At 38.1% G+C, this 11562-nt stretch overlaps 1 protein-coding gene across 1 annotated transcript; it reads right to left on the bottom strand.

The window, feature by feature from the left end:
• Positions 1 to 276: 276 nt before the first annotated feature.
• On the bottom strand, positions 277 to 10353 carry insig1 (insulin induced gene 1). Its single transcript, XM_047350290.1, has 6 exons — positions 10140 to 10353; positions 9702 to 10049; positions 7551 to 7675; positions 7152 to 7318; positions 5858 to 5957; positions 277 to 2730 (listed from the first exon to the last, which is right to left on the bottom strand). The coding sequence occupies exons 2-6, from the start codon at positions 10033 to 10035 to the stop codon at positions 2701 to 2703; spliced, it is 756 nt and encodes a 251-aa protein (XP_047206246.1). The 5' UTR covers positions 10036 to 10049; positions 10140 to 10353; the 3' UTR covers positions 277 to 2700.
• Between the last annotated feature and the right edge of the window lie 1209 nt (positions 10354 to 11562).

Here is an 11562-nt window from a genome sequence, read left to right as displayed (position 1 = left end):
TTGTTTTGTAACTTCTCAGGTTGAGTCATGGATGCACTCTTAAGAGTAATTTTAATGGACCGACTACTCCTTGGAAGGTTTTCAAAAAAGTGGTTAATCAAAGGTAATTCATGATGTAGGGGGGTTAATTTTCACAAAGGACTGGTTTGGATAGCTTTTTTCCCTTAATGAGATCTGAAATTGCCACAAAAAAAAGCAAAAACGTTATCACAATAGTGCATCAATGATTGATTTTTTTTGTTTAAATATATAAAATTCACTCTTCCAACACAGATATCCTTCTCAGGTTTTTTTATTTTTCAATTGAACTCAAGGTAGCAAAAACGATACATCGCTCAAATTTAAGACACAAAGAACTAAAACACATCAAAATAAAAACAAGGTGATTCAACACCTCAGAAGAAGAAGAAATAACATACAATAAATAAAGCTTCCTCTCTTGTTTAGCATACCTGAATGAATGCAGACTCTACTTAAAGTGGTCTGCCACAAAGTATTTCAAAATATAAATCAGGTATCCTTATATAATGCTACAAAATGAGATTTAATCAACAGTTTGACACAACATATATATTTTTTATCTCGTCTCTGATGGGAGTCATTGGTCTTGACTCAAAAGGCATGAAATCTGACAAAAAACAGATGTTATTGCTTTTTTTGTTTCCAAACAAGTCACACTGCATTTACACGGATTATTTTTAAGCCTTTGTCAGAAATAATAAATAAGAAGAAACGATCGGCTCATGTGTGGTGTGATTGCACTTAATCCTCTTGACCCCTAAACACTAAACATACTGTAGGCCTAGTGTTGTAATACCTGGTGATTACATCGGCAGAATGCTTTTACACACAGAAGCACTAATGACGCTATCTTTACACAAAGAAGAAAACTAAATCCTTATAGTGACAAAAGCACTAAATTCTATAAAACACAGGCAATCACAGATTGCAAATCTTACGTAATAATGTCCCGCCCACACGTTTAATTGGTGCATGTTCCCAAACTGTCCGAGCGGGTTTTTAAAAGCAGCTGGGAAAACTGAGTGTGATCACATGATCCTACGTGACGTTTAGCTCCTAAAGGTGGAGATACTTTTGTTTACAATCTCTTTTTCTTTCAGTTACAATCCTCTGGGGGTTTTTTTTGCCTGGAACTAAAACAGCAGAAAATAGTATTTTAGAAAACTGATATCGTGCTGTCAGCCAAAAGTAAATATATATATATTTTTTTACAAGCAAAAAAAATTAAAAAGTTTGCATGAAGCGCCCCAAGTATCTTCATGTACCTCATAAACACAAATGCATGTGCTTATACGCACTTAGTACAGAATACCCTGAACAATGGAACTTTTTACTTAACGCCCCCTTGCTTTTCATTCCGTCTATCAACATTTACATAAATCAACACTTTGGGAAATCATTTGATTTCTTCTAAAATCCTGAAAACAAATGCAAAGCTCATCTTCATAACCTTTTTTTTTTTAACTGAAATTTCTAAGAACAAAGTCTCGCTTTACCATTTGCAGAAAAGCTAACAAACATTTTTAATCCCCATGTTCAAAGCCCAATTTCCAAATTAGAAACTCTTGGACGAGTCCAGTTGCAGATGCGAGAGCCTGTAAGGCCTGATGCAAGAAATAAGCGTTCCTGCATATTTACTCATATTACATCCACTTTTCAAGGCCTCACACAAAAACTTTTCTCTAACTTTGTTGAAGTGAGGAAACTAGAGCTAAGTAACTGCTCCTGAAATTTTAAAGCAGGTCTAAATTAGCTTTACAGGGAGATGCAGCTTTTGGGAGAAAATACCTTTTTTCACATAGGTAACCCCAAACAGCTCAGCTCAATCTGTTTTGATGATAACATATTTATTTTTTGTATCAATGCATTGAATCAGTGAATCACTACCAAGCAATAAATCTGAAGCAAATTTTGCTGTGTAAAAATCAATTGTTACTCATTCGAGATCGGATAAATAACATTTTGCAAATGCAGACATGTTCTTAAAGAAGGTTCTGTTGCAAAATGTTGCAGCTGCTTGGCAAAGAATCATGGCTAAAACTAAAAGAAAGCAAATAATTTCCCAAACCATTCCTCAAAAACTGTAAAGCATCGATCTGTATACCACACATTTGCCAGTTCAGTGAAAACTTTCCAAAATAAATACTTTAATTTGGTTTGTCTGGGAACATGCAAAGCCACTGAATACGTTTCTACGTAAGAGTGAACACAGGTGCGTTCCCATTTAGACTACATTTCCCTTTTATGACCATATCAGTCAGGCTGAAAAAACGAAGAAAATCTCAAGACATCTTTGCAACCTCATCACTACACCCACGCTCAAACACTCGTGCACACAAGAGTCCACGCCACGAATAAAACCACTGTGTGTCCAATTGTCACATCAAAAAAACGAAACAAAAGTAAAACAAGGCAAAATCCATCCTCCAGTGTAGTGTGAAAGATGCCTTAATGCTAATGGAGGACAACGGGAATGACGATCGGTTTGGCTGTGAGGAGGTTCGGAGGGCATGGCACGTTAGCTGATGGGGCGTAATTGACCTGTACTTGGTTATTAGAACAAAGGATGGAGTTGAAAAACAAGGACTCAGGTTATCCTTCTCATTCCTCCTATCCCTCTAATCCATTTCCACTCGAGCTGTTCTTCACTTCATGTCTGCCTCTTTGGCAGTTTGCCGTTCAGTCCATGTGGGTTTTCTCCACGCCCCCCTGAGGAAAGACAAAGAAGACCACAATCAGCTGTATGCAGCAAAAAGAAAAGCCAACACAAATACATGAGTAGATACATTTAAAAATTCGGTATCGGACTCTTCGACTGATCTCAACTTTCAGGCTATGGCATATTTCTCTCCCAACTAGGAATATACTAAATTTGGTACTTTTTTTTTAACCATTTTTAAATTAACCGTTTTAAACAACTTTACGTGTTTTAGGTAAATTGTGTTTTTTATTCAATCACTGCTTTTTTTGTAGGAAATGGTTTTATTTATTTATCTTTGTGAAGTTATGGATGAGTGCAATGTGTGCCGGTGCAGTAAAACCTTCTGTCCAAAGCTAATTTCTACCACGGGAGACAAATAAAGATACTTTAACTATTGTTGTGTGTGTGGCTTGGTTAATTATATCAATTTCTTATCAAACTAATCTGAATTTTCCCTTAAAATATACAGGAGTCCTGTGTGAAAAAGTATGAAATGTCTGAATGTCTGTTAAATAAAGGAAAATTGAGAATGAGCTTCAAGACTTTCTAACTTTTTCCATTGCCTAAAGGTTAATTTCAGGAAAGATAAATTACTTTTCATTTTGATTTAGATAATGATGAGAACCTTTATTTTGGATTTCAGTGAAAGAAGTGAAAAAAGGTTAATGTTTACCTCTGGTCTAAGATTACGGTTTTTCAAACTGTACTTGAAATAGACCTTCACAATATTGACACACTTCTCCAGGATGTCATGAAATCTGCTGGAATAACCTCAAAATGTAAAGTAGAAAACTTGGGGGAACCATTTAAAATTACATTTAGAGTTCAAAGGGAGACTGTTTTGGCTGCCGCAGCTCCTTGACTGGGACAGGTGAGCTGCTTGGTGCTGGCTAAAATTTTGTCATTACAGCTTATGGCTTTTCAATTAGAGTAATAAGTTTGTAGAGCAGGAGAACAGCTTTGAAAACACAGAGTCAAGTTGCTAGCATTAGCCTAGCACCTTAGCATACTGCTAAGCATGGAAACATCTTTAGCAGTAGTTTATTTAAGACTGGAGGTGAGAGCATCGAGTCAAATTTGAAACAACTCACACAGCTATGTGTGTTTTAGGGGGTGTGTTGTGAAAACATTATTGTAGCTTAGTTAGCTAGTTCTACCCATGTTGGAGCTACAGATTAGGGATGTGCTCCAGAAATTCCTAGTGATAAAATTAGAGAGTAACCATGATATTAGATGGTGATTGGAACTGGGCAATGTTCAGCTTGACTGAACCTGACCAGTGAATACACAATTGCAAAGCGCTACTGGGTCACTCTAACAATAATACTCTTTGGTGTGGAAGCCGTTACTGAGATAAGAAGACTCAGTGTTGGTTATTTTTGCCATCAGTGGGGTGTTGTCGAGTTAGAGGAGGCATAAAAGGTTTTTTTTATAGAGGCTGGTACAACAGAGAGTGAGCTGGCCATTTAACACCTTTACAACTTTGTTTTTATTGCAGTTTTGGTTGTCTTTGTGGAATTGGCAAAGGAGCGAATTGACCCCGAGCTGATCATAGGAAAGCTGAGCAGACCACAGTAGAGCTATTAAAGCTAAATCGCATTAATTGTTAATAAATGCTAAAGTCAGTTGAAAACGTCAACTCTGCTTTACAGCAAAAGCTATCTCAACTGTGTGATGTCTCTTTCGCTTCCAATATAAATAGTAAATTACAGCTCAGGATAGAAGTCTAGAATAAAATATTTTCAAAGATGCTTAAGCAAAGATGCTTTATTATCCAGAACGTCATTGGTTGAATTAATCATGTGGGACACAATCACATTAAAATCACATTTTACTATAAAATTACTATATAAATGTTCTTCACTTAAACGCAACCAGCATAGATTCTATTAACTTGAATAGGACTCGGTATTGGAAAATGGCTAATCCTAAATGACTTGGATCAGTATCGGGAGCAAAAACAAAATCCTGATTGGGAAAACCTTAAAAACAACTGCTGTTATCGCTGATGTCTGAACAAATGCAACAGGTTAAGTCAGTCGTTTTTCTTTCTGTTCCTCTTTTTGAAGGAACACATCAACATTTGGGAAAAATTAAGTACAGTTTGAGCATAAGCTGTAAAAACCTTTTTTTAACCCTTATTCTAAAAACCACAGTAAAAAGGTAGACATAGCAGCCATGTCCATGTGGAAAATTCTACAAAACAAATTGTTCCACCATAACAGGCTTAAAGACGAAACATAATAAAGACCTATCTAAGAACAACAAGTTAAAAAATTTTGCGATGCAAAAAACAAGTTAATTCTCCCTCGGATCCTTCTCATAAGTTAGCCGCAGCACCAGAAGAAGGGGAAAAAAAAAAAAACGCGAACGAAACCACGAGTTAAGACTTGTGCCAGCATTCCAAAGGCCTCATCGTAAACAAAAACAACAAGCAGGCGAATGACCCTCTGGTCAGCCGAATCCTGACTGGCTCGCAGCGACTGTGAAAAACAAGAGCTCTTAATCTGCTTTCACGCTCTCGCTGAGTCAAACTGAGGGAGTGACGGCACTCTTACTTTACAGGCAGAATGAGGCGAGGCTTCCAGGCAAAAGCCTAATGAAGACATCAAAGCAGACTTGATGGGATAATTATGACGGAAAAGCAGGGGGAGGGGCGTTGCAATGCTCTTTGCACAAATTTAAACCATTTCGCAATCTTATCTATTGGCTCCGCTTCATAATTGCTTAAAAAGCATGTGTGGCGAATACGAGCCTTTTGAAGTCATGTTTGTTTTTTATCAATGAAGAGAGCAGAAGCTGGTGGAGATAAATGCAGCAGGGTTATGCTGAGCAAATAAAGCAGAAGAAAAGACATCTCCTGTTTACCTCTCAGTTCAACTTGGCACCTCTGCAGATAAAATGTAGTTTGATAACTGAGTGTTCTCTGATTGGTCAATGGGAACTAATACAGGAAAGCAATAGCTGAAGAACCAAAAGGTTCTTGTACTCGTTTCAAAAGTAGATTAATTGGCCTACCAAACAACAGCAAACATTCCCAAAAAGGTGTAGTGTAAATGTTATTACAGGCACCAGTTTTTAAGTTTAACTCTTCATTTAGTAAAGAAAACCCAAATAAAAGGCAGCAAATGTTACCATGGCCAGTTGTCGTCCGATGTTACCCACGGTAACACCGCCTGAGAAGAATATGCACGGGAGCCAGGAGCGCACATACAAGAAGTCTGGAGATGTGTACCTGAAATAGAGCAAATGAATAAAACAGATTATAACATGACAGCGCTTTTGGAATAATGGGTCAGAACCGAGCATTTCTAGGATTAAAACTGGCCACAGATGTTTTTGGCCAAATGTATAAGCAGATTGGGGAAATAACCAGTCTCTTAGTAAATTACATAAGGTTTAAAAATTTACAGTTTTAAAACCACACTTAAACTACAAGGCCTTTCCACAATTTAAGTTTCAGAAAACCGTATTGATGATGGCTTTTAGTTAACCCTGTTTGAGGCCAAACCTCTTTAAATATGCACTTTTGCAAAAGTAAGGCAGAACTAGAGGTTAATTAACAAGGAAACTTTAATTTTATTGACCCAAATAAATGGTTTTAAGTTAGTATCAATAGCAGACTTATTTTGTAGTTGTGCAGAAAAGGTATGAAGGTCAGGTGATAAATTCCTTTTTTGGTTTATTGCTTCTCTCCATTGTGGGGTTTGTAGTTCTGTCACAGCAGAACACCACTTAAATTCTTCAACAAGAACTACAAATCAAGGAGAAAACAAATACTGGCAGCACGTTTCTGAAAAATAGAAACTGGAAAAAAAAAAAAAAGGAGAGAAAAGTAAAGTGATTCCGGAAGGAATTCCCAAACGCACAAATTTAAGAAGTAACTACATCATTTAAAGACCTAGTATGAAAATTCAGGTGTATTTAAGACTATGGCCAAAAATATTTCGCGATTTTAAAAAACCCTGGAAAAACCCAGACAATAAATATGGTCTGACTGCAAATCAACTGCTTTAGTCTGTGTGCAAATCAAAAAAAGCTGTAAATTATTTGGACTGAATGTCTTACATGCGTTCAGCTGTAAGTGTGGCGTTCAGCTGTAAGTGTGGCCTATATAGGACACAGTTTTGAAGCTATTAGTGATTAGACTGACCGCAGCCTAAATTTAGCCAAAGTTATTCAGCGCTAAATGATGGCTAAGGCTACTGAGCTGGTTTTATATGTAATAAAAGAACAAGGAGTTTAAAAAGTCCTGTAAATATGCATGGGCAAATGTAAACTAGTTGTGGCGAAGCCGTTAATTCTCCAGTGACAGGGATGCAACCTTAAAATCATAATTCAAATTCTATCAGCTTAAATCTATCAGTGTCAGGTCGCTTGTCTTCGGACCAACATGTACAAAACTGCAACCGAAAACTGTTTGACTCACTGATAAACTCCATTGTAGACCAGCAGCTGCGTGATGACAGTAGCCAGGAAGGCGGTGGTGATTCCCAGGCCGAAGCCACTTCTGGAGCGGTCGAATGTCCACCACAGGCCCAAAGACAAGGCAGCCAAGGTCAGGGAGAGCTGCACGTTGTTGGCAAAGTCTAGTTTCTGGGTTACGGCGAGTTAAGGGCAAAGTCAAACAGATTGTCATCAGAACAGAACTGTGCTCTAAGGTAAATATTTGTCTGACCGGTTGTGACCAAGTTCCATCAATACCAAACGTAAAAGCTGGACGTTGTGTTACTGTGGTTCAAACCATATGATCGGATTTCAAACCTGGAGTTTTTTTAGAACAACTCGGTTTGGGAATCTAGAGCATGAGCCCCTTGTGAAAGGATACAACACTTGCATGGTTGATACCGACAAACACGGCAATGCATCTCATTACACTGGCCCACTCCCTCTTGAACTTGTGTGGCTCTCCCAAATGGCTGTCGAGGCAGGGGTACAGCAGGCCAATAACAGCTGCAACAAAAAAACAGGAACAAACAGGCCAGAATTATACAAGATAAGCAGAATATTATGTGACCCAAAGTGGACCAATTCTGACAGAGCTGTGACAGCTTATCTGCAGAGCATGTGCTTTTACACTTAGTGACTTATTTACACTCACACAGTGCCTTGTAAAAGTATTCACACCCCTTGAACCCTTTTTCAGTTGTATTTTATTGAGATTTTATGTCAAAGATAAAATCAGAGCATAATTGTGATGTGGAAGGAAAATAAGACCTAGTTTTCTAAAATCTCTGAATAATTTGCTGTAAATTTGTATTCAGCTCAAAGTGGAACGAATTGCCTTCAGAAGTCACTTAATTTGTAAAATCCCAATAAAATACATTTGTAGCCATAATGTGTCAAAATAACATGATTGAACTTCATTGTTTCTGTGGAAATATTAAACATTCTTTAACTTCAGTTTAAAACATTGATCTAAAGCTTATTTTAAAGAAATTCAGAATTCATAAACCAATGAAAAGAATATTTAAGAATATTAAGATGTAATGTATTCTTAATTGTTAATTTAATCTGTTTATGGAGTTATTTTCTATGGTGTTTTCTCAATGTTGAAGGTTGAGGAGATTTCACATTAATGTTCTGCAGATTTTGCCAAATGTTTTATAACAAATAACGTTTTTTATTCCATTAAAAAGAATATTGTTTGTGTCCTAAGATTTTAGAAGGTTACGATTTTAAAGGAAGGGTGAATACAGACATTAAGAAAAGTATGAAATACACGAGAAAGAAAGTGAGCTTAGAAGGAAACGTGGGAAAAAGGAGGGAATGACACAATGAAGAAAAAATGAACAGAATGAAGGCAGGATAAGGAGGTGAGAAAGGAAAGATGGAAGGAAGAACACAACAACGGGGGAAGGCCAAGGACAGAAGGCGGGAAGGAACAAAGGAAAGGCACAAGGGTTAAAGCGACGAAGGAAGAAAATAAAAAAAAACTTGAAACACAATGAAAGAAGGAAGTAAGGACAACCTTTAGACAATAGGAAAGGTAATAAAGTCTGGAAAAACATTTTTGCATACTTACTCCGATCATTGTCCAGACTATGCAAAATTTTACCAAGAAACCCATCTACTGTCGGTCAGCTGGCTGAAAGCAGGCTCCTGCACTTTTCTCTCGCTTACAAGAGAAACAACTTTGGCAGTTTGACAATATTTGTTTGTAAACTAAACTAACTGGATGAACAGCATGCTCTATATGATGAGATAGCCCAACTAATTAACCAGTTACTGTTTGTCATGTGTGTGGACCTCTATTAAGAAAAATAATAATAATAAAGGAACATTATTCTGAATAGCCAGGTTAACCTGAAAACTGTTGTTAAATTTAGCTAACACTTATTTCCCATTTTGGTTATGAATCAAAATAAAAAGACATTCAATAAATTCTCAAGATAAACTTAATTCAACTGTAATAGTCAATAGATTATTGCTAGATTATTATTTCATTAGCAGCTACTGGTCCCAACTTACCAGTTTAAACAAAGGGAATCTGAAAATCACCAGCATGTAAATAACACCCACCTGTACAGTTTTTTCCTTCCCTTTATAAAATCATCCTTATTCATATCTATACTGATAATAACAACCATATGTGGTTAAAATGAATCAACATCCTTTTTTTGTTTCAGTTTGTTTTCTGCCCTGCAGCACATGGGGGGAGGAGCCTAACAAGGATGTGCGTCCGGGGTTCTCAGGGAGGGCTTTCAACTCACCCGTTATGACATCAACCAATGAGCGCACAGCTCACGTAGGTGTAGCCAATCAGAAGGCCGGGATCTCAATCTGCTTTGCAGACATACCTTATTTAGACTAGATTGTGAATTAAAAGCTAATGTATAAGCAAAAAATAATAACAGAAGGATGTGCTCTATTTCTTAATAAATAACGTCTGATGTTGCATTATTTTTTTCCCCAAATTAGCATCAAACAACTGACACAATGTAGGAAAGTATTTTATATAAAGTGAATGGCCACTCACCAGCTCCTGTCCCGCAGCATGGTGGGATCCACCAGGCAGATGAAAACAGAGTTGCCATCACCTCTTCTGGAAACAACGTGACATTTCTCTGTATCTGCAGCAAGTTGAGCACCAGCGCCAAAAACACCCCGACAGTGAAGAGGACCAGACCCCTTCTAATGAGGTTGGCGGTGCGGACGTCGTGCAGGGAGCCGTAGGCGCTACCGAGCATCGCAGTGATGATGGACATCATCTCTTCGGCTTTGGAGGCGAACCAGCTCGCTCCGGACGAATGCTTGGTTTCAGTCTTCGGTGAACAAGAGCAGGTCCAGCAGTGATCTTCTAATCTGGGCATTTGGCACTTTTGCGCTGTTTGACATAAATAAACAGAGACTATTTCTCGGTAATGCTGAAATAAAATGAATTACCATGAGACGAGTCAGGATTCTGGCCCCTTACCTTGGTCTACAAACGGTTTCAGAGTTCAAACAGAAACCTCTACTTCTGCTCCTGCAGCCAGTATCCCCCCTCTTTGTTTCCCTACAGTCAAGTGTACAGTCACACGAATGACGTTGTTTTGTTCATATCGTCTTCAGTAAGCACCCAAAGTGTTGCTTCATTCCGCGGGTAAAGAAAGGGCTGATCGCACCAACAAGAGCAGCAGCTTCCTCTGCAGAAAACAATCTCAGCTGTGTCGGGTGAGAGTCGGCAGCCAATCAGAGCGCGGCGGCTGATATGACGTGAGGCCTCTGCCCCGCCCTCCCTTGTCCGGTGTAGACAGACGATCAGATCAGGTGGCTCTGGGACAGAAGTGAAAGTAGAAACTGAGCAATACTTTAAATGACGGGAAAACACGTAATTCTGGCTTCTAAAGAGGTATTCCAAGGGTATTAATATAAAAATTCTAACAAACATATAAGCTATCACAATTAGATGCGATCCAAATAATTTGGACCTATTAGTTTTAGCCATTGTTTTGTGCCAGTCATTGTTTTGTGACATGTAATTTAATCACAATTGAGTCATTTTAATTTCTCAATGGTTTTATTCACTATAGCCATGTTGGAAAGAGGCTTTTTTAAACATGAAACACCAAATCCAGATTATGACTCATATTATGGCTCCTGATCTCCACTTCTCTCCCCATTGCTGATGTGGAGGTGGCCATCTGCTGCTTTTTTTAAGGGCTGAGTCTGAAAGTACCCCTGGAACCAGGGTGCCTACTTCAAACCACCTCCAGAGTGGCTCCAAGAGAGTGCCCCTGTTTCCTTATTCGGGGTGAAGTACACCAAATATCAAGTTCTTCCTTCATCATAGTCTGACCCCTCACCTGAGACCAGTTTGCCATGGGAGCCCTATTGGGTCCAAAGACTTGACAATATGGATCATAGGGATACTTAACCCCCTCTACTACATTAAGGTGGTGATACCACAGAGACGGAACAAACAGCTCCCTGAATGCTCCATAAAGGGTTCTCTAAACGTTCAGTTTAACATTACAGTGTGACCTTCTGAACTATTAGGTAATGTTCTCTTTTGGCAACTTTTCCATTCAAAGACTATACCGTAAACTATTCCTTGAAGGTTTCCTGAAAGTTACCTGCAAATTTCACAGTGTAACATTGAAGTACCTCCAGAAACCATTCCCTAAAATTTTACAGCCCATAATCAAATTAAAAAATCTTGCAAAGTTTTATTCTCACAAAGTAAAATTCCCCTAAATTTACCATAAAACCAACTTCATGAACAGTTAAACTGAAAATTTAGATGGCAACGTATTTTCCCTAAATCTTCAGTGGATGGAAAAAATCATGGTTAGTTGAAAGTCTGGGAAAATTTCACTAATACAAACGTTTGAACAACATCAGGAAAACTCTCCATA

This window comes from Girardinichthys multiradiatus, chromosome 21, assembly GCF_021462225.1.
Source record: "Girardinichthys multiradiatus isolate DD_20200921_A chromosome 21, DD_fGirMul_XY1, whole genome shotgun sequence".
NCBI lineage: Eukaryota > Metazoa > Chordata > Actinopteri > Cyprinodontiformes > Goodeidae > Girardinichthys > Girardinichthys multiradiatus.
This window is presented reverse-complemented; position numbering and strand designations above follow the sequence as displayed.